Here is a 23,891-nt window from a genome sequence, read left to right as displayed (position 1 = left end):
TACTCCACATTAAATTGTGTGGTGTAAAACTGTAAATTGTAAAGGTGGAATGAAAGGTCAAAGCTAGCTTTTAGCTAACATAAAATACAAACAATTTAGCTTTTACTCCAACTAATATCTCTAAATATTATTACGTAGTATTATTATAAGTTTTAAATTCTTAATTAATATTAATAATTTGATGACTAATTACTTTCCATTTAAATATTGATTTGTACACGTGGCACATTGTATTGGAATAGTGAACACGTGGCATATTGGATTGGAATAGTGAGCATGTGGCACATTGAATTGGAAAAGAAAACATAGGATGAAGACATGTGTGTATTATGGTTAGAGTTTTTAAATACTAAGTATAGATATAGATATTCTCAAGAGTGCAAATTGCAATTTCACAACAAAATTGTTTACAAAAAATGAAAGAAACAAACTGCTGTAGTGCTGTGCATCTCTGAAAGTCTGAATGTACTCGCCTTTGACAGGTGCTCAGCAGCCAAAATTGTTTATAAAGCTGAAGTCCCTAGCTGAAGTATTTTTCATACTTTTTCTTAGATACAGAAAGTGCATCTCCTCGAGCCTTAAGAGGATAGATCTTCGTATCAGATTGCCATTTGTTTGAATATGATATCCAATTTCTTCTCCATACATCAATCTCAAAGGTCTCATTATCTTTCAGAGCTTTTCTGAGATGATCAAAATATGTTGCTGCACGAGGATAATGATAGTCTTCCAATAGGCCGCTCCAGAATTTGCTAGCTAAAAGAGCACACTAATTAGTAATATTATACCCTTGTTCAGTTATATATGACAACAGTCAACAAAACGTTGGTGCCTACAGAGCAATTGAAGATGAAGAGAATAAGCCCACTTAACCAATATAGTATTAAACATAACTAGTAGGAGAGCATGAAGTGGGGATTCTACCATTGAGCTCCCACCTCCGAACCTTGAGGTTAAGGGGGAGGGGGTATCCGGTATCTGATTATTACACGACATTCCTTAAACTGAGACTTTCAGTATCACTGCTTTTTAAAGAGTCACAGGGGTTGTGCCCTCCAAGGGAAAATACTTACTGTAACAACAAAAATAATGACAATTACTAGGAATAGTAGATTTTACCATAATCATGGACCTTGCTTTGATGGTTTTCTGTCGTATCAAACCACATAGTAACTTGAGTCCTCGCGTTCCACTCATACTGCAACAAAAGCAAATTGCATTAAAAACAGGGAGTTTAGGTCTCACCATACCATGAAAATTCGATTTTAAACTCTTATGGTCATGGATCATAGGTTGGAGGACTTGTATCTTCATCATTTCTTATTATGTCACAACAAAATGAAGATTATGTCTGACCTGCCTCATCTCTTCAGGATTTGTAGCCATTCTTTTTGCACTATCTAGCCAAGTCCCAAGAAGAAAATTGTCATCAGTAGCAACAACTTCATCAATGTCTTTGATGATCTGAATGAATTTCTGGCTGTGAAAATCTAACGCTTTTAAATCTTTGCGCTGAAAGGCAGTCACTGCTTTCAGGTATACATCATTTCCTAGCTTTGAAAGTACTTGCCGAGTTAAATCAACCAAATCGTACCTGATGTTGGACGAACCAATCAGCCAAGTTTATATTATGCAAGTATGCAACTGTAATCCCATTTCTACTATAATTAGTCTAGAAAATCAGTTTCTGTACAAAGCATTTCAGTTCTACAGATAGTACTAATGTATCTGTCGTTTAAGATATTTTGAAAACTTGCATATGAATCTAATTAGATTTCATTTGATAAATTATTCTTATGCATATAAGAGTAAAGATACAACCAAAGTTCAGTCAAATAAGAGATAAGAGCACAGAAAATTCAAATTAGACCTACACAAATACAGGACAAAACACCTTGTTTCAGGTAAATAGAACATAACCTTAGTTTACTTGCAAGCTACTTACATCAAACAGTGTAGTATTATCCATTTGTTACAGATATATATATTTCAGAATTATAGGACAAGTAAACGGACACAAAAAAGAGAAATTCTGATAGAAGTAAACCTGAAAGTAAGACTTCCAACAAGGTACTTTCCTGCATCAAGAAACAGATGTAAAGCTTTAACTACTTCCTCAGTTGGATACCAGATATGCGGCGATGGCAAGGAACGGGGTGACTCAAGCAAAAACTGCCTCATACTTTTGTGTAAGATGAGAAGATTTTCTTTCTCATATTCTCTGGTGACATCTAGTGTCGCGTTGTTTACAGGATCCCAATCAGGAAACTTAACAATATAATCCATTGTGTGATCCTGAAGATTAAAAAAGGTTAAAAACATACCAAACATCAACTAGTGTAAAAGGAGAATGAAATCATCTCAACACTGATAAGCATTACATAACATTTACATTAGATGTTCTGATTCATATTCGATTTGCACATTAAGACGAATACTGTGAAATGCTGAATCATTGTTGCATGAACCTTTGTAAAGAAACCAGCTATACTAACAGGTATGAAGAACAAATGACTTACTCCAATCATATCTGTACAGTTGTAAATGGTGTGGTAGAGAATTTCCCAAGCAGTCTCTAGTTGATGAATAGCTTTACCGTAGCGCCTACGAGAGTAAGTTTTAATCCATTCCTGCGTGAAGATAATAATCAGTTAAAACACAAGTTTTTTAGAAAAAATTACCACCTACTCATTTAAACACAAATAAATAGTTGATAAATTCAGAACCATCTCTGAGGGCCAAAGGTCCTGAATTCCGGGGGCTATATATGACTGGAAATCTATCCTAAAAACAAGGACAACAGGTGAAAGATGCTTATCCAACATCCTGTCAAAGAGAGGTGTTAAAATTAAGGATTTCCAGCAGGAATTATGCAATCAATTCGACGTACAAGTTTTGAGATGAGATCGATGTGAGGACAAGATAGCATCAGAAGAAATGCAAAATAACAGATGTTTATCGTATCATATAAGGGTTTCCAGTAGTAGAAAGATAAATGCTAGAGTGCTATAAGTAATATTTATGCCAGAATCTTCAGTTTATGATTTGGGTTTGGTACTATATTTCTATGTGAGGGTCTCCTGTAGGATGACTTACTTGCTCATCAAACATGGCTGTTATGGTGAGATCAAAGTAAAATTACCTTCAGCAGCAGAAGAATTACCACAAAATTTTAATTAAACCGGGTACAAGCATCGAATATGGGTACATATTCAAGTGTCTGATCAAGGCTCAATTTCCGAATACAGAGACCTTGTCCTAGAATTGGACATGGGCATTTGAGATCTGGAAGTCCTTCCACAGTACTATTTTATATAAACACATTATCTGTAGTGCATAGGAATTACATCTATTCACCTACCACAAGTTCGACCTTTTCATTTCGATAAGCCATTTCAGACATGAGTTCATACATAACTGGATTCTGCTCTATTCCTTCCATGCACATACCAACACCAACCTAGGTGCATCATGTAACAAGATATGAATATCAGGACACATAAACTTTTATTACAAGTCAGTAAAGCTGAGTTTATGATAATAGAAATCATACTATTGTTGAATTTTTGCTACTTCGAGCATTAACTGGCCCAGAAGATATGGAGTCCAGTAAACCATACATATCCATATTTCCACCAAAGTTGTGAAGCATGCACCTGCTAATGAAAAATTACAGAAATTAACAAAGATTAATGAAGTTTACTGATTGATGACGACTCGCCTACTAAAAAAGGTTACCAGATATAAGGAGTGCCATAGAATTGAGAAGACTTTTCCCATATGGGCTTTACATCTGCAAATAGATGAAGAACTATCATCTTCCCTTTGGGGACAGAATGAAGAAGAGCCTAGATTGAAGAGAGGTGTCAAAATTCACAGAAAAGAGACAGCATGCAAAAATCTTTGTGTTTGATTCAACAAAGTACTCGAAAAGTAAGGAAAAAACAGCTTGAATTAATAACCAGAAATAAAAATTCCTAGACAGATGATAACAATAAATTAATAAAAACACAGCTCATACTAAACAAGACTCATGAACATACTTCCATTTGAGGCTGCTTCCAAATATTTGAAAGTGAATAGAAGAGCCATCCCTACAAAACAAAGTAAAAATAGAAAATAAAAAAAGAAAAAGGGAAACTTGAAAGTAAATGCTAGATTTGAATCAATGCAAGAGAGAATTATACAAGGAAACTTCCTATGCCCAATAGGAAGAGGAGAATCTCAACTACATGCAATTTGAATCAAACTCTTCATAGTAAAAGTACACCAACTCAGTCACAACCCTATTACTAACTCGAGCCATTCCTCATCAAACTCAAGTTACCAACATTCTGTTTATTGATTATCAATTGACAAAATTGACAACTTAGATAACAATTAGGAAACAAATTCTTAAATCAAAAATTTAGGTGCATGAAAGTCATGACTTGAACTAACTTCCTAGGAGCAGACTTTTAATCAAGTTCCTCTATTCCACAGTTCCTTGCTTGTTTTACTATCGAGTTTCCAGTTAACTTACAAAGAGGCCTAAATGTATCCTCCTACAGGTTAGACATCTTTCTTGAAAACTCAGAAACTCCAAGCTTAACTCATCCTTGTTCAAAGTAACTTTAGTGAACTATGCTAACATAAACACTTCAATGATCATTAATATATTAGTTTGCCATTGTTATCATCGATCCATAAGGCAGAAAAATGATTATATACAATAAGTCCATATGTGAGAACCCATACAACCATATTTATATGAGAACTGATATTTACATGGAGGACTAAATATTATCAAAGCATTCTTAGGTGCATTATGTTTCAAAACCAATCAATCTCCAAATCACGTTGCTATATGTTTTTTCTATTATTGAAGTCTGGACGTCTGGTATAATTTTAGCAATCATACAATACCAGCCAGGCAACCAGACATTAAAAAGGGCTATGAGGGTCCAGAAAAACAGGGAATATAAGAAATGGGAGAAAGAAATAGGTACGTACCTGCATAAGCCACACAGCATGCTTATCACCTTTGGCCATTGCTTCATAAACAGCAGCCCCAAGTGATGACAGATAAATCGGATCATCAGTGGGCGGAAGGTTTTCATTGAATGTGTCACTGTTCATGTTTAAACATTAGAAAACAGATATGAACCAGCAGAATAATGCTGAATATTTAAACACGAAAAGCTAACTAAAAAGTTGCCCACAATCATCTGATAAGTGGTAAATGTATTGATTGTAGTTTATGTGTGAGTGTCTGGGTAACAATCATAAACTCACAGTAACCAAATTAATAAGATCAACAATTGCACGGAACAAATATGTTCCTATGACAAAAGGTGGTTTGTAGCATAAACTCTTTGCCACGAATAGCACTCGGAACCTACAATTAAAAAAAAGAGTTATACAGCAGGGGAAAAAAAATATGCAAGACTGATGCTACCTCCTCAAGCAACTAATGTCTACACAAATGTCGATAGGAAAATACTAGATGTACTACCTAGTATTATCAGTTATAAAACATAGTTCGTCATAGATTTACTGAGCTTAAAAAAAAATAATAATAATAAAAATTGACCATTTACTTACCAGTTGTATATGTCAGTCACATCTCCGTACTCTGTTAAATGACAAAGATAGCAACAGATAAGCTCATCAATCAATTGAAGTTCCAAGAAAAAAACTGTTATAATACAATACAGCAAGCTTGTTCAACAGTACATTTAATTACATTCAACCTTTGCTAAATCAGAAAGATAATTCTTAAACAGTGTTATTAATTTTTTCATAAGGAAAAAGGCAGAAAGCTTATCAAACTCTAAATTCTGATAATTTGATTAAGGTTTGACTTTCTTAGACTAATCCTAAGTCCTAACCTAAATAGTCAACCAGCAATCCAAATTCACTTTTGAATTAAAGGTTTAAAACTGATAGATGATAATTTACACAAAGGAAAAATACGATTTTATATATCTCATTCTGACTAATAATGTACTTCGTATTATATTAACACTGTTAGGTTATACACAAGGGAGCATGATATGCATTACACTACTAGTTAATCTGCATTAGAGACAGCTCACCTTTAATTTGCTTCTTAATAAAGGCCTCACCAAGCTTTACAAATAATGGATCAGAAGGATCTAAAAGAAAGGTACAGCACCATCTGGGGTCACCACTAACAGATTTCCTGGAAAAAGATCGAGAACAGTATACACAATTATTATCCAATACATCCACTTTACAATTAATAACATACAACTATACAAGTAGCAAGAAAAGTGACATACCACTTCCCCAGCCTGGTTATTTTTGAAGAAGGGAAAGCTTTTCTAAGGGCTGCAGGTACATGTCCAGAGAATGAAGGCAATACTGACACAAGGAAATATTTATATTAGATCGATCTTAGATATAATTTTTAACTGAAAGTAGCAAAACTTCCATAAACATACAACTATACAAGTTTATGAGATGTCAGTGTAATACTTTTCTCTCAAATTTTGGTTGGTTATAATAACATATGGGATTAATCCAAATATACCTGGGATCATTCCTAGCTCCAACATACGAGTTAATATCTGCTTCTGTAAGGCCAACTGCTGATCCAGCCAATTTTGTGATAATGGCCCGCCCCAGCTGTTACAGGATAGAAATTGGGCTGTTAGAGATCAAAGCTAATTAGAACCTTAGTAGCAAAATTATGAGGTCAAGATGAAGTTATAATTATAACCTATTAAGAACAAAATACACCATCAGTTATCTATCCAACCAGAACAAAACATTGTACAAAGCCCTATGCACAATATCTCAACTATCATTCTTGTGTATGCTACATAAATTTAGTTGTTCTTCACTTCTTCCTAAAGAATGTTCATGTAATATGAGGAAAGTTTTCTCCAACCCTGATGTATTTGTTGATCATGAAGAAATGTTTGTATCTAAATTAGTAGTTCATTAATAGCACAAAATTGTGATAGACCATTATGCAACAATTCACTCACACAGAGCAAAGAAGGCATTCCAGTTGAGAGTAATAAAGGTACAAGTTGTAATTTAATGTATAAGTTAGATATAGGACAGAAACCTTGAAAATAATGTAGAGTTGCAGATTATTCTCAAAAGAATATATCTAACTTGAACAAAATATAATTAACACTCTAGCAGTGTGTTTAGAAAGAGAAAGGGAAAGGAAAACAAGGGAAGGTAAGGGAAGGGAAGAATGACGAGTATTTCTTCCAAATTTCTCCATTGTTCGAGAGATCAATTTCTTACAATTTAATCCCTCTATTTATCTCCCCTCTAATTCCCTTCTTTCTCATTTGTTATCCATATGAAAGATTATCCATCCCTCCATTTCCCTTCCCTTCTTTTCCCTTCCTTTCCTTCAATCTAATCAAAGCGCAGATGTCAAAGATTCACAGAGCTCTTCTTTAACCTTTATAGTTGGTATGCATAAAGGGAAAGGGCAATGAGATGCAATAATTATGTACTGACCCATGTAGGTTTCCCATGCGTGCCCATGCAAGGAAGGCAGGCCCACCAAAGAAATCATTGAGATCTTCTTTACTAATATTGAAGTCCTGAAACCAGGACAAGTGGAAAAGGGGAAAAACAAAAAAAAAAATCTATTACAAATATGTATTAATTATATTCAATCTAACTGTCCTCAGGATGCAGGAATGGCTAACATGGTTTACAACATTAGAGCCAAGATTTCAATGAGTCAAAACAGTTTCAAGTGTTGTTTGTCCTATAATCATATTATTTCATAGCTCATTGGAGTTTAGCTTAGTGACTATAAATTGACGGTCAAAGTCCTTAGTAGAGAAGTGTGAAACAATCAGGAGCACAGTAAACAACAACCCAAACTTTTTTCTACTTATCAGGCGAATTGGCTATATGGGCAGTTGTGCTACTTGTGCATCTAAATATCAGGGGAGATTCGAGAAAGCTCCAGTTTAGTTGCAACCATCTCCAAAGAATTGGCTTGATTATGCATGCATAAGGCATATACACAGCTTAGTAAATGCTTTCTAATGATGGCTAAAAATTGTCAGATATAATAAGATTATCATGCACTCACAGCAAAGACTTTCTGCCAAACGGCCTCTTGCCCGGTAAAAGCTAAAGGCAGGTTAATTCCTTGAAGAGCCATCCAATCAATCTCTCTCTCCCATCTGTGCCAATCCCACCAAACATAAGAATCTGCAAAACAAAAAAGTCAATTTTAGACCAATTAAAGAATCAAAAGCATTGAACAATATTGAAGAAGGTGAGCGTGAGAAACTGAAAACTATTAGCACGAAGTGTCAAAAATGACCAATATGGTACAATCAGAATGCCAAATCATAGGCAAGCAAAAATCAAAAGTACATGTATTGCCTTATCGTTTAGGATGTTGCAGAATAAAATACAATAGAAAAAGGGTGTCAAGGAGGAGAAATGAAGGATGAAAAATACAGATAGACATTTGAGTTTACGATTCAGATAATATCCATCACATCCAGCTTACATTATCTGTTCAGACGTTTAGGCCCTTTTAGGGACTCCAAGTCCCCCCTGACATCATCCATTTGTATCCAAAGACAATTCAATAACGACGCTTTAAACCAGCACCAAAAATTGCTGTTTCATATTAGTGGCGTGTAAACAACACTGCAGATTTATTGAGGATGAAAAAAGCAGCAGAATGCGAAGAAATGAAAGCCATGGGCAGGAGAATAACACTCACAACTTGAAGTAACAACATTTTGATGATAATTCAACGGAACAGGACGTTTCATGACCAAGCCCCCATCTTTTACAAAAGGAAGTGATCCTGGTTCTGGAATAGAACCCAATTGAACTCCTCCAGTCTTCTCCCAAGAAATATGTGCACCACACAAATACTTCAAGTACCAGTGAAGGCCGGATGCTATTTCCACTGCTGTGGTGCCCTTTATTCTGAAATATGACTAACCACATTTACATTTCATGCCAATAAAGATATAGGGGTAGTATGTGATATGACAGTTCTTATTTAACATACACTATCTGTGGTCCATGATTGCTCGATCTGTTGCAATTTTCAATCCAGAAGCAACTGTCCCCGCCACAAACATCCTAGTACATGGAAATAAGTTTATGCATTTATGTTAATACAACCTGTTTATCGGGCGCATAAAAGACTAGTGCCAAATATGATGTGAATGAAGCAAACTCCCTAAAAGCTACTGTAACATAACAACAAGACAGTTCAACTAACAATCAACATAATTAAATATTATGAAAAACCCATAAATATATATTGTAATTAAGATGAAAACTTGATACATGTCAAACGAGCAGATATTAGTTGGAAAGATGATACCTTTGAAATAATTTATTAAAAAAAACACTGAAAAGAAAGATGATACCTTTGAAATAATCTGGAAAATGAAGGAAGAAGAGTGAGAAGGCAATAATCTATGAAGAAGGGTTTTAGCTGCATTTTCCTGGACTGTAGGAGTTGACCTTTGGGAATCTAAACGGCTGATAAAAGCCTTAATAGGATCTGTTTCCAATTTTTGAGGTGAATCCACAAGTGTTGGGGATATACTGTAGTAGTATATTGAGTAGGATTCATGCCCCAAAAACAAAAGTAGGTTCAAAATCAAAATCAAAATTAAGAGTAATGGAAACAGCGATTTTGAATAGTACATTATTTTCCTAGACAATGACATCAAGCCAACTCACTTGTTTTCAGCACTCTAAACTCTTTTCCTCAATTCCCATCCTCTAGGCTCTAGGATTTGGGTCACATTGACATGTTGTCTTTTATGGTCAAGAATCAAGATAACATTAAAAATGAAATTAAAAATACATTTATTTTTGAAGAAGCCCCAAGTTATCTCCATGAAAAACAAAATTTGATTGTCTAAGTAGATTTTCTATAAATAAAATAATAAAATATTCTCATCAGTCTGGCATTATTTAAACGAATCAACATTAGTGGGATCCGCATTTAATATTCACAAACTTTTAAATAAATCGGATGTACAATAAATATTGTACATCCGTTATAAAGTTACCCCTAAAATAAACAAAAGTCACCCTAATATGGATAAATGTTACCCTAACATAAATAAATGTTACGAAGTATTTATACTTTATAGATAAAAGTTACCCAAAAAATTGTAAAAGTGACCCTAAATTTGATAAAAAGTGACCCCGATGTACAGTAAATTACTGTACACCGGATGTATACAAAAGTTATTCTTTAATAAATTTAATGACATTTTCTCACATTATATTTGGAGAATATACAAGTTTATCTTCATGATAAACAAAAAAGAGTTTATCGAGTGACATTTCTGTAAATAAATCAACAACTTTATTAAATGGGGATCCCATAGATATTAATTTGTTTACAGAAAAACCATTACATAAACAATTTATGTTTATCTTGAAGATTAACTTGGGCTCCCTCATATATATGTGCTGACAACTTATATGATTCCAAACGTCATTATGTGACCCTAAGATGTATCCCCTAGGGTCTTAAGGCTTTTCGCCACTAGGTCCCGCAATATCAAAAATTCCTTAAAAAGCATGGATAATAGCCTTCAATTTTTGAATTTTTTGACCTTTTTTAGCCCGGAAATAAAAATTGCCGAGATGTTTACCACGCTCCCTAATACCCTCCGGGAGTCCAATTGGGTGGGTGGAACCATCCAATTTGCCTTAAAACGATAAATTTACCCATTCGAAACTTGTACCGATTTCGTGAACTCAAGCCTACTACGAACATTTTTGACAACATATAATGGTCATATATAATTCCAAACGTAATTATATGACCCTTAGATGTATCCCCTATGATCTCAAGACTTTTCGCCACCGGGTCCGTAACATTAAAAATTCCTTAAAAAGCGTGGATAATAGCCTTTAATTTTAGAATTTTTTGACCTTTTTTCGCCCGGATATAAAAATTGCCGAGATGTATACCATGGTCCCTAATACCCTCCGGGAGTCCAATTGGGTGGGTGGAACCATCCAATTTGCTTTAAAACGATCAATTTACCTGTTCGAAACTTGTACCGATTTCGTGAACTCAAGCCTACTACGGACATTTTTGACAACATATAATTGTCGTATATAATTCAAAACATTATTATATGAGCCTAAGATGTATCCCCTAGGATCTCAAGACTTTTCGCCACCGAGTCCCGTAACATCAAAAATTCCTTAAAAAAGTGTGGATAATAGCTTCTAGTTTTGGAATTTTTTGACCTTTTTCGCTCGGAAATAAAAATTGCCGAGATGTTTACCATGGTCCCTAATACCCTCCGGGAGTCCAATTGGGTGGGTGGAACCATCCAATTTGCCTTAAAACGATCAATTTACCCGTTCGAAACTTGTACCGATTTCGTGAACTCAAGCCTACTACAGACATTTTTGACAACATATAATGGTCGTATATAATTCCAAACCTTATTATATGACCCTAAGATGTATCCCCTAGGATCTCAAGACTTTTCGCTACCGGGTCCCGTAACATCAAAAATTCCTTAAAAAGCGTAAATAATAGCCTTTAATTTTGGAATTTTTTAACCTTTTTTCGCTTGGAAATAAAAATTGTCAAGATGTTTACCATGGTCCATAATGTCCTTCGAGAGTCCAGTGGGTGGAACCATCCAATTTGCCTTAAAACGGTCAATTTACCCGTTCAAAACTTGTACCGATTTTGTTAACTCAAGCCTACCACGAACATTTTTGACAATATATAAGGTCATATATGATTCCAAACGTCATTATGTGACCCTAAGATGTATCCCCTAGGATCTCAAGACTTTTCGCCACCGGGCCCGTAACATAAAAAAGGAAAAGTATTGTTTAGAACGGACTCACGTGAGTCCGGTCATACAAACAGGAAAAAAAGTTGGTCAGAAATTAGATGAAATTGGTCAGAATTAATGATAATAGTCAGAAATTAGATGCTATTGTTCAGACAAAATTTCCTTTTCTATGGCTAAAGAATCACTCACCATGCTTGTATGTCAATGGCGGCACTTCGGTGTTGAAGATAAATCATACAGTAGTTGTTATGGCTACCACTACGTTTATCATATTGTCACTATAGTCAGTGCTTATCACTTAGTCGCTAGATGTAGATATGTATGCTTTTATGTAATTATCTTTTGCTTTTATTAATTAGCTTGTATTTTTCTTACTTTAGTTTGTTAATGGCTCGCACTACTCAATGGAAAATCATCAAAACTTTTCCAATTCTTATAATCGGCATCATCATCATCAATTGGATTGTCTTCTTAGCGGCACCTTTTTCATCGTCATCTGGATCATCTTATTCGATCCTACTTCTATATGCTTCGATCTTCCTATCTCAACAGCGGCACCTCCATCATCATCATCTGAATCATCTTCTTTGCGGCACCTTCGTCATCATCATCTAGATCGTCTTCTTCGATCTCGCTTCTGGCCTTTCTTTCGTCTTCGTTAAGGTCGAATGGGTGTGTGCATTATAAACTGGACTCACTCATACAAAACCTTCTCCATAAAAAATTCCTCTAAAAGTGTGGATGCCTTCAATTTTGGAATTTTTTGACTTTTTTCACCCGGAAATAAAAATTGCCGAGATGTTTACCACGGTCCCTAATATCCTTCGGGAGTCCAATTGGGCGGGTGGAACCATCCAATTTGTCTTAAAACGGTCAATTTACCCGTTCGAAACATGTACCGATTTTGTAAACTCAAGTCTACCACGGACATTTTGGACAATATATAAGGTCATATATGAGTGACAAGAGTGTACGGAGTACTTTATTGCAAATGTAATGTTACAAGCTTTATTGATTATTCATAAATCCAAAAACATTAATACAGTTGTGAAAAACTTATGTAACATAATGTTCTATTACTTCCATCCATCAAGTGGAAATGATTGATTGTTTTTTCATGCAAATTACACTTTCAGCCAAATCCGAAGTCCTAGCTGAAGTACTTTTCGTACATCCTAGATGCTATAGAAAGTGCATCACCTCGACGTTTTGTAGGATATATCTTCGTGTCAGATTGCCATTCATTTGAGTAGGATATCCACTCTCTTCTCCATACATCAATCTTGAAGACCTCATTATCTTGCAAGGCTTTCCTGAGATGATTGAAATAGGTTGTTGCACGAGGAAGATAGTAGTCTTCCAGCAGCCCACTCCAGAACTTGTTTGCTAAACAGAGCAGTTGGAGAAGAGGTGAATAACAGCCCACACCAAGCAGTACAATATTAAACATACAATATCTAGTAGAACAGTAGAAGAGTTATGTGGGAGCACAATTCGCTCATCCTTTAAGGTCACACCCCAACCTAGAGGTTGACGGGGTTTGAGCCTTTGGGCTTGAGCTTCTGGTAGGTTGGGTTCTCCAGCCTCCTTCCCCAGCCTCAAAGGAATTGTGTCCTCCACGGCAAACTAACAAATGAATCAAAAGGGAAAAGAGATAGAGAGAGGGGGGGGGGGGGGGGAGATGGGGTTACTAGGGACACAATTTACCATAATCATGAAGCTTGCTCTGATTGGTTTCTGTCGTATCGAACCACATTGTAATTTGAGTCCTCGCATTCCATTCATACTGCGGCAAAAGTGAATTTGAATTGATACCATCATGGAAACTTCGATATCAAGAAAATGTGAATAAGCACAAAAACTAGATAAAACCACTTCTGACCTGCTTCATCTCCTTCGGATTTAAAGCCAACCTTTTTGCGCTATCTAGCCAAGTCCCTAGAAGAAAATTTTCATCAGAAGCAAGAACTGTGTCAATGTCTTTGACGAGGAGAATGAACTTCTGGCTGTGTAAATCTAATGTCTTCAAATCTTTGTGCTGAAAAGCAGTCACAGCTTTCAGATATGCATCATTTGCTAGCTTTGAAAGTGCTTGCCGAGTCAAATCAACCAAATCATACCTGCCATAAAGGAAAGTTTATATGCATGTAGTAGAGCTATAGGACCAACTCCAGTATTCCACATGTAATTTAGCCACATTTAGATTCAAAGATATCACTGAAGAAAATATTACTATGATTTTGGAAATGTCTAAAATGTAATGCAATATGCAAGTAACATTATATACACCTTGCTTTGATGGGGAAAAAGTATCTTATGTTGCCAAATAACTTTCTATGGAAAAATAAAAAAAATAAAAAAAAAGAGTTTACATCCTCCCACTCCCGCCCCTCAAAAAAATAAAATAAAATAAAATAAAATAAAATAAAAAGAAAAAATAATTAATAATATACCTATAAGTAGAGCTTCCAACAAGATCCTTCCCAGCATCAAGAAATAGACGTAAAGCCTTGATAACTTCCTCAGTTGGATACCACAAATGCGGTGATGGCAGAGAAGGCCCCGACTTGAGAAAAATATGCCTCATGCTTCTGTGTGAATTGAAACTATTACGATACTGATAATTTCCTGTTCCATCCAGTGCCGTGTTGTTTACAGGATCCCAGTCGGGAAACTCAACAATATAATCCTTGTTGTGGTCCTGCAACAAAGAAAAAAAATAAAATTAACAAACACGGAATAAACAAGTAAAAATGAGTTTGAATTCATCTCATACACTGCTAAGAAATATACAAGCATCATATTAGATTAAAGGTTTTTCATTTTTATTTGATCTAAACATTTGTAAATACACAAGATAAAATATTAAATGATGATGAATACCCGAGTTCCTCAAATGAGACTCCTGCCTAAGCAGGGTAAGGGCCTAAGAATTATAAGACATTTGCAGTCTATACTCTCTACAAATACAAAAAGGTTGTTCCAATCTCACTCCAATACTAAAATAATATCAGTAATGACTCTTTCAGCTCAATCGACAAAGAAAAATACAAGACAAATTGTATTAGCACTTTTAGCAGTAGTTTTGCCTTAGTTTTATAATACCTTCAGAATTTCATATTACTTTTTTTGCCCAAACTGTCAAATCTTTCAATTCAAATGTCCAGCTACGACCTACAGGTACAGTGTCTCAGAATTTTATTGGTACGAATGGTACCCACTCCCCTTTGTCAAAGTAACAATTTTTTACACCCAAAAACATAATAATACAGCAAGAGAGAACGACCCACCCTTAAAGGGATTGATAACTGTCATTGATGTATGAGGATGCGTAAAGAAGTAACATACATCAATAGGAAAAAAGGGCACATGTACTATCAGCTAGACAGAAGTCACAGAACTTACTGCAATTCCATCTGTACAATTGTAAATGGTGTGATAAAGGATTTCCCAGGCTGTCTCTAGCTGATGAATAGCTTTACCATAGCGCCTACGAGAATAAGTTTTGATCCAGTCCTGTGGTAAGAAGTTTCTACACCAGGGTTAACTGTATGATGTTTCACATGTCAAACATGGGTATCATAATGAGATTAAAAGTAAAATTTCTTCAGGGGGAAAAAAAAAAACACTGATTGAACTTTAAGATTTCAATTATCTTCAAATATGGGTTTTCTATACAATTTATATTCAATTTTGTAATCAGGTATTCATGTGCACCCAATATCTGCAAGTAAATATCAATCATATAATCACATCTATTCACCTACCACAAGTTGAATTTTTTCATTTTGATAGGCCATCTCAGACATGAGCTCATAAACAACTGGATTGTGCTCAATACCTTCCATGCACATGCCAACACCTACCTAAATGAAACATAAACGAGAATAAAAAATATCAGAACACATAAAAACTTCAGTTCTTGATCCATAGAGCTGAATGTATGTGAAGATTGTGAACACATCACATTGTACCATTGTCGAATTTTCACTAGTTCGAGCATCAACTGGCCCTGAAGATATAGAGTCTAGTACACCATACATCTCAATATTTCCACCAAAGTTATGAAGCATGCACCTGGTAACAAATGTACAAGTATTACTACGATTTATTGATAATAGCGACTTGCCCACTGAAATTAGTTTATTTACCAGACATAAGGAGTGCCATAGAATTGAGATGATGTTTCCCATACAGGTTTAACTTCAGCAAATAGATCAAGAACTACCATTTTCCCTTTGGGAACAGAATGGAGGAGAGCCTACATTGAAAAGAAGCAAGTGTCAAATTTCACACAGAGGAGACATCAAGAATGAAATTTTTTTGTTTGATACAACAAAGAATTCAATATGCTAAGGACCGATAGTGCAAGTCAGAGTCATAAAGTTCATAACTGATCATCCAATAATAAATGAATGAAAGTTAACCTTTATAAAGGAGAAAATAGCACTAACATAACCTTTTCTTTTGAGATTGGGGGGGGGGGGGGAGGCTGGTCTAATTTCCAAGGCTGATCCCATGCCTGAGTAGGTTAATTCTGCCTACCACTCATTTATATTGAGAAAAAAAACTAAAATGACTGGTGTAAAAAAGAAAAAAAAAAAAGGAGTTGCTTCCTTTCCTAGTATGTTAAGTACTGAAAAAATGGATCAGGCTATCAACAGCCAAATTTTATCAGGGTTTTGAGGTTAAAAACTGGAAAGAAGAGCCAAGAACATACTTCCATTTGAGGAGGCTTCCAAAACTTCGAATCTGAATAGAAGAGCCATCCCTACAAAGAAATAAACATTGGATTATATAATTAACAAATGAGCCTTTGATGATGCTGAAATTTACATACAATTGATTTAAGACTACATGATGAAACACTCAAATAACAAGTGCCCATAGAATTGGTAACTATCAATAACTCCATTTCCTAATTTCTTTCCCAAAAGAACACACATGACATCAGTCTAAACGGGGGGGGGGGGGGGGGGGGGGTGGAGGGAATGGATTTAATTATAATTACGTTTCTCAATTGATTCCAGATACACAAAGTGGGATATATGTTTTAGTTGATACATTTCATGGATGATTGAACATTACCAAGACGAGTCGAACAAAGAACAAACTTATTCCTGCATTAAGTATGTGACAAGTGTTGCTTAATACTCAAGCCTTTACATCCTTGTCCATCATTATAAATCTGCTCTAATTTCAGCAATCAATCATCCAGACAAGGAGGGACTGGAACTAGGAGAGGGGGGGGGGGGAATTATATTACCTGCATAAGCCACACAGCATACTTATCACCTTTGACCATAGCTTCATAAACAGCAGCCCCAAGTGATGATATATAAGTTGGGTCGTCAGTGGGTGGAGAGTTTTCATTGAAAGTGTCACTGTCCATGTCAAGTCATTAAAAGAGCAAAGATACAATTTCATAGTACCAACCAGCAGTAAAACATTCAAAAATGAAAATAGTTAGCAAACAATATTTCCTCTTATCATCTAATTATTATTAATTGTGTGTGTGTGTGTGTGTGTGTGTGAAAATTGTTAGTATACTATAACCATTATAAACTTGCAGCCAACATGTTTAAATAAAGAATTTAAGAAAATACTTAACACAAACAATTTTAACCCCACCACGTGGGTTGCATGGATTTCTGACCATGAATAGCCTGTGGACTCCACATTAATAAAACATACAGGCACGAACTTAAGTAGCAAAGACATCTTGGAACGTCAACAATTCATGATAGCACTTAGAAGAGAGTAATGCGAAATTGCAACTACCTAAAACTCGAGCGTATAGCGTCTGCATAATCAACGTTAAGGACTAGGTGGGCTACTACTGAGTGATTCATAGAAAAACAGGACTTACAAAATTTAAATGTCCATTTACCAGTTGTATATGTCAGTCACATCTCCATATTCTGTAAAAGGAGAAAGGATAAAACTAATAAGTTCACCATTTGATTGAAGTTCAAAAGCAATGACAAACACATCGAGACAGTTCTTCAACTGTACTATTATATTAAGTACCCATCTATCAGCACAGAAAGAAATGTTCTCCAGCAGTGTTACTAAGTAGACATTTAACAAATTTGTCCGATCCAGTTCAGGGTGAACTTCCAATCAGAAATCAACCGTTTTGGAACTTCCCATACAATATTTTTATTGCATATTAATCAATCAGGTTTTTGGTAGCATACATGAATTGTACAGCTAGAACCGAATATTGAAATGAAAACCTATGTAATCTAGTCAATCATCTCAGCTAACTCGGGCACTCGGCTTCAATATGATGGGCATGTGTGTGTGTGTGTGCTTGTGTGGGCTGAATGAACACTAAATTGCATTTCTGCCAAAGTTTATAATGGGCATGTCATATCATTATAAGGGGGTGATCCCCTAGCAGTTTAGCCACTTCTACGTCTTTTCAAGGTGTACCAATCACTTCTGGCTCACAAAAATATGGCTTTGTAGACTGTTGCATAAGCACAAGGACCTTATGTGTACGTACCTCTTAAAGTACCTTTCTAAGACTTTATAACCTTTTTTCCCCATATATCTGCAAAAATATACTACCATATGAGACATTTCTTGTTTCTAATTTATTATAAATTCTATGAGTTCAATCATTTTCGAATACTAATGGTTCTCAAAGCAGCACATGTACAACTTTGTAATTTGTTAAAAACACAGGAATCTTTGTGTGTATGTCTCTCAAAAGTAATATTCTGAGACCTCATAGGTTTTTTATCCCCCACATAAATATACTACCACACAAGAAGTTTCTGAACATTAACGAAACACGAAAGTTATGTCATGCTACATCATGCATGTCCAACAAATGATATTTTGTGAAGTTAGAAACAGGCCGTTCACCTTTAATCTGCTTCTTAATAAATGCCTCGCCCAGCTTAACAAATAATGGATCAGAAGGATCTAAAAGAAAAGTACAGCACCATCTGGGGTCACCACTAACTGTATTCCTGTAAAAAAAAAGAACAAGACATGGTGAAATAGGAAATGATTTTTGATTTTTTTTTTTTAAAAAAAAAAAAAAAAAAAAAAAAAGGTGAAATAAAATTTACAAGGGAATGGAGAGAGTGTAACTCAGAAAAGTGGATGAAAAGGGGAGAGTAAGTCGAAAACGAAGGTAGAACAGAGGAAGCACTTAAATTATTGCATAAGATATATGGGGAAGAAGCAAGAAAAGTGAATACCAATTCCCCAGCCTGGTTATATTTGATGAGGGATAGATTTTTCTCAGTGCTGCAGGTACATTTCCAGAGAATGAAGGCAAGACTCAAATTAAAAATAAAAAAAATACTGTAATTGGAGCAACCTGCAATCGTAATTGTATCTGACAGTAGGCATACTATAATAAACATATATCAACTGTTAATGAATATATTATCATTTTTTAATTATTGGGGACTGACAAAATATGGGGTAAGCTGAATTATACCTGGGGTCATTCCTAGTTCCAACATCCGGGATAATATCTGCTTCTGCAAGGCCAATTGATGATCCAACCAATTTTGCGACAATGGTCCACCCCAGCTGTTGCATTAAAAAAAAAGGGCTGTTACAGATTAAGGATAATATGTATGTATCAGATCCATGTCATTTACCTTGGATCTTTATCAGAAAAATTGCTGATACAAAATTTTATATATACTGCTACTTAAATCATTATTAAGGTCAAGGTGAACATACAGTCTACTAGGAATAAAGATGCCCCACCAGATACCATTCAACCAGAGCCTCACAGCAAACTCAATCTGCTATCTGTATTTAGTTCTTCCAAGTAATATTTATGTAACTTGATTGTTAGCATCTTTATCAATAAAGGAAGAAAGGGGTTTTAAGGATTATTCTACTGGGCAGAATCAAATAAATTGGAATAATTTTTCTTTTGGTTACTCTGTGAGGATAACTTGACCAGTTGTTTCTTTATATAAAAAAAGGATTGCTTATGTAAATTGAGTGCCCAAACAACCTTCCATGATTATGAAGAGAAATGAATGTTTGCATCTGGAAGAAGTAATTCATTGATAGCACAAAATCTAGTCATAGACCATTATGTGACATCTCACGCATAAAATGGAAAAAAAAAAAAAAAAAAAACAGAAAAAAAGAAAGAAAGAAAAGGCTATCAATCAAGTTTTATCACTTTTGCGACTATTCATCAATGGAGCACTGTCAAGAACGATGCAAAGACATCTAAAATTATCCAGCAGCAGTTCAGAAGCGATGCCATTAGTTTAGGGGCGTTTCATACTTCCATTCTTGTATTGAGAATTTAGATCTCTATAGGAATGATTGTAAGTGCCGAATGACTATAATTATTTAACGAAATCACCCCTCCCTATTCATTCCCATATAAAAAAAAATAAATTAAAAAAAAAAAGAAAAAAGAAAAGAAAAAAAGGGGCTATCCTATTAAGATGAGAAAAGGCTGATATATTGATAGATGAATCAGATTTCAAAAAATATAGTTACATATGTAGATGTAGCAGGTTGGATAAAACTTTAGCACTCTATGTAACAAGGCTGCAGTGAGCACTTCTTCATACTTGATATGCATAGAGGTAAAGGAAAATATTGCAATAATTTATAATTATGTACTGACCCGTGTAGGTTTCCCATGCGTGCCCATGCAAGGAATGCAGGTCCCCCAAAGAAATCATTCAGGTCATCTTTACAAACATTAAAGTCCTGCAACCGCAAAAGTCAAAATAGGTATAAACAACTACTATTACAGTTATGTACTACTGTGTTTGAATTTGATTCTCTACACAAATCTATAATGATTCACATTCTTTAAAATGTCCATTCTTTGAATTGTTAGAAACAAGGCGTTTTGATTACTCATAGCAGTTTCAACATTCTCAGTCCAATAATCATTTTGATGCATAGCTCATTGGAGTTTAGCTATGTGATTCGTATGTTGGTAGTGAAGGATCTTGGCAGTGAAATTGTGAAACAAAAAGGGAGCACAGTAGCCAACAATTCAATCAATCCTCAAGTCCTCAACCTACTAATGACTTAAATTACATGGGTATGAAGTTTATCAAGCATCCATACAAAAAAGATACAATTAAGTTAAAGTGTTGGCTACCTTAGGTAGCTATGCAACATTCCCTTACAAGTTGGCTTGCTTATGGTCTTTGATCATCAGGTATTCACATGTACGCACAACTTCAAATGTATGCTTAACATGATACAATAAGTTAAATGCAATAGGTATATAATGCCAATACTTACCACAAAGACTTTCTGCCAAATAGCTTCTTGCCCAGTAAAAGCTAAAGGCAAATTGATACCTTGAAGAGCCATCCAGTCAATCTCTTTTTCCCATCTTTGCCAATCCCACCAGACAAAGGAATCTACAAAACCAGAATGCCAATTTAAGCAATACAAATGAAAAGATTGAAGAAGGTTAAAGTAGGAAACTGAAAATTAAGTAGCAAACTATGCAGACGGTACAAGAAATGAAAGAAAGAATGAGATAAAATTAGGAAAATTTTCATTTAGACTTTCACACGCCTAAAAACAGGCTATAATTAAGGTATTGTGACTATTGTCTCAGTTAACAATGTCAACCAACCAATCACTTTAATACTTTATACAATCTTTTGAGGTTCAATATACTCCTTGCTACTTATAGACTTGGTGTGAGACTTCCACTATTAGTAAAAGGTAATTAGCAAAAATTCATGCACAGATATTTTCAGAAAATTAATTATCTTTTTAGAATGCGGTAAAGGCATTAAGCTAAAATGCATCCACAGCTATTTACAGGAAATTTGATATCTTTTTAGAATGCAGCAGAATGAGATCCAAAAAGAAAAAGAAAAAAAAATTACCTTCCACTCTCAATAATAAGAAAGTTTATGTTCTAAATTTGTAGCATTGGCATGCAAACAAATCTACAGAAATATTGAGGATGACAACAGCAGAAATAACAAGGAGATAAAAGTCAGGATAGAAGAATGACACTCACAACTTGAAGTAACAACATTTTGATAATAATTCCAAGGAATTGGACGTTTCATGACCAAGCCCCCATCCTTTACAAAAGGAAGTGATCCCAGATGTGGTACAGAAGCCATCTGAACACCTCCAGTCTTCTCCCATGATATATGTGCACCACACAGATACTTCAAGTACCAGTGAAGGCCAGAGGCTATTTCAACAGCGGTGGTGCCCTTGATCCTGAAAGATGAATCAGCACATTCAGATGTCATGCCAATAGAAAAAAAGAGAGAAGGATGACAGGATAGCTAACAATTGTGATATGACATTTAACAGCAATTATTATGTTTTACTTACACTATCTGCGGCCCATGCCTGCTTGACTTCTTGTAGTTTTCAATCCTAAAGCAACTGTCTCCACCACAAACATCCTACTACAGGAAAATAAGATTTTGTAAGCACAATATGTGTTTAAGCAATATTGCTATCCTCACACTATTTGCGAAGCATTATAGATGGCAACAAAATTTAGGTAAATGCAGACGACTTTAGTCACACATGCATATAGACAACCAGGCTGCTAAAGAACGCATTTTTGCATTCCAAGCACGCACAAATCTCATGGATTATAAGTTCCAGTGAAAGATTATGCAACCTGTAAAATTCAAAGATAAAACTACTTATGAATTTAATTGAACAATGTATGTTCTCCCAGGCATAGCAACTTAATCAAAGAAGTTATAGTAATTATTTTGCCATCCACTAATGACATTGATTGGTGACAATCGCAATTAGAAAAGCAGCCATTGATGCTCACGACAAAGGGCTGCTGAAAAAACATGCCAACAGTTAACCCGCGGCCTAGTTCTAGTTAAGAACAACTTAGCTTGCTCTTCCAAGTTCACATAAGAGGGTTAGTCACCCTTCCATAAAGTCTTGGCAACAAAATTAGACACAACAAAACTGAATTATCCAAAAATGGCAAGGCACCAAAGAATCTGCAGAGGACAAAGCACATTCGAGGGATCGATACACTCATTTCGAAGCAAATTCTCAGGTACATTGGTCATGAGATTGAACAACCTTATAAATATCAACAATAAAACCTCAAAATATACATTTGATTAAAGAAAACAATCTAAAATAACAAGCACCAAAATCCAAACCTACAAAACCCACAAATTTATGATTAAATAAAAAACTTGACATAATACAAAACACCCATTCAAACTAATATACCCTTTTACTTCATTAAAAAAAAAATATATATATATATATATATATATATATATTAATAAAGCTAACAAAATGATAAAGAATTAAAAGACAATCATAGGCAAAACCCTTAAAGTAGAAGATACATGCAAACCAAACCCAGAAAAGAAATAGCTAAAAAAAGATGATACCTTTGAAATGATGTTGAAAATGAAGGAGGAAGAGTGAGAAGGCAACAATCTCTGAAGAAGAGATTTAGCTGCATTTTCCTGGATTGTTGGAGATGATCGTTGAGAATCTAAACGGTTGATTACAGACCTAATTTCTTCTGGATAATGTTGAGATGAATCGCATGTTTGGAAAATCAAAAGCAGAGCTAAAATCGGAAGCAATGACTTAATTTTGTTCATGATTAATTAGGGAATTTTTAAGATATTCAATTGAATTCAAAGCTGCGTTTCTCAAATCCCATCCTCTTTGGTCAACGTTAAAAATGATTGAAGTTGGTCCCTTTTTTTTTTTTTGTCTTTTAAAAGTACTCTGCATTTTGTTTAGAGTAAACCACAGTAGTACTGTACAGTACACTAGTATTTTGTATCCGTATGCTTCTAAGCTGTGTTTTAATCGGAAAATTTGATACTACAAGTATTGAATTTCGTTAGATTCGCTTTGATATATACGGAATACTTTTATAATACAGAAATTTCACTAAATGTCCCTGAGTAACTTTTTTATTCACCAAATACTCCTGAGTTTAAGGAAAATGTCACCAAATGCCCTTAATGACTAAAAGCCGGTTAACACCGTTAGTCATTAATGACTAATATGCCACGTGGCGGCCTCTAATTGGTTGTTGTAATATTAGTTAATTAATTATTAAAAAAAATTTTA

The 23,891-nt window shown here is 34.9% G+C and overlaps 3 protein-coding genes across 3 annotated transcripts; all 3 read right to left on the bottom strand.

The window, feature by feature from the left end:
* Nucleotides 1-318: 318 nt before the first annotated feature.
* Nucleotides 319-8,931, bottom strand: LOC145594485 (alpha-N-acetylglucosaminidase-like). Its single transcript, XM_081650791.1, has 16 exons — nt 8,507-8,931; nt 8,078-8,199; nt 6,536-6,630; nt 6,285-6,366; nt 6,078-6,184; nt 5,584-5,614; nt 4,993-5,110; nt 4,044-4,094; nt 3,739-3,848; nt 3,554-3,656; nt 3,362-3,460; nt 2,520-2,630; nt 2,048-2,295; nt 1,357-1,594; nt 1,120-1,198; nt 319-756 (listed from the first exon to the last, which is right to left on the bottom strand). Exons 3-16 carry the CDS (start codon nt 6,558-6,560, stop codon nt 521-523), a joined length of 1,638 nt encoding a protein of 545 aa, XP_081506917.1. The 5' UTR covers nt 6,561-6,630; nt 8,078-8,199; nt 8,507-8,931; the 3' UTR covers nt 319-520.
* On the bottom strand, nt 7,317-9,674 carry LOC145593900 (alpha-N-acetylglucosaminidase-like). Its single transcript, XM_081650259.1, has 6 exons — nt 9,390-9,674; nt 9,023-9,096; nt 8,726-8,937; nt 8,078-8,199; nt 7,489-7,574; nt 7,317-7,383 (listed from the first exon to the last, which is right to left on the bottom strand). Exons 1-6 carry the CDS (start codon nt 9,672-9,674, stop codon nt 7,317-7,319), a joined length of 846 nt encoding a protein of 281 aa, XP_081506385.1.
* A 3,099-nt stretch (nt 9,675-12,773) lies between these two features.
* LOC145595507 (alpha-N-acetylglucosaminidase-like) lies at nt 12,774-23,493 on the bottom strand. Its single transcript, XM_081651925.1, has 19 exons — nt 23,192-23,493; nt 22,143-22,216; nt 21,814-22,025; nt 21,075-21,196; nt 20,440-20,525; nt 19,273-19,367; nt 19,028-19,109; nt 18,687-18,793; nt 17,701-17,731; nt 17,077-17,194; nt 16,531-16,581; nt 15,962-16,071; nt 15,785-15,887; nt 15,578-15,676; nt 15,216-15,326; nt 14,264-14,511; nt 13,693-13,930; nt 13,518-13,596; nt 12,774-13,196 (listed from the first exon to the last, which is right to left on the bottom strand). Exons 1-19 carry the CDS (start codon nt 23,408-23,410, stop codon nt 12,961-12,963), a joined length of 2,421 nt encoding a protein of 806 aa, XP_081508051.1. The 5' UTR covers nt 23,411-23,493; the 3' UTR covers nt 12,774-12,960.
* Nucleotides 23,494-23,891: the final 398 nt, after the last annotated feature.

Source organism: Chenopodium album, chromosome 19 (genome assembly GCF_948465745.1).
Source record: "Chenopodium album chromosome 19, dcCheAlbu1.1, whole genome shotgun sequence".
Classification (NCBI taxonomy): Eukaryota; Viridiplantae; Streptophyta; class Magnoliopsida; order Caryophyllales; family Amaranthaceae; genus Chenopodium; species Chenopodium album.
Note: the sequence above shows the minus strand (reverse complement) of the source record. Positions and strands in the feature narration are given on the sequence as shown.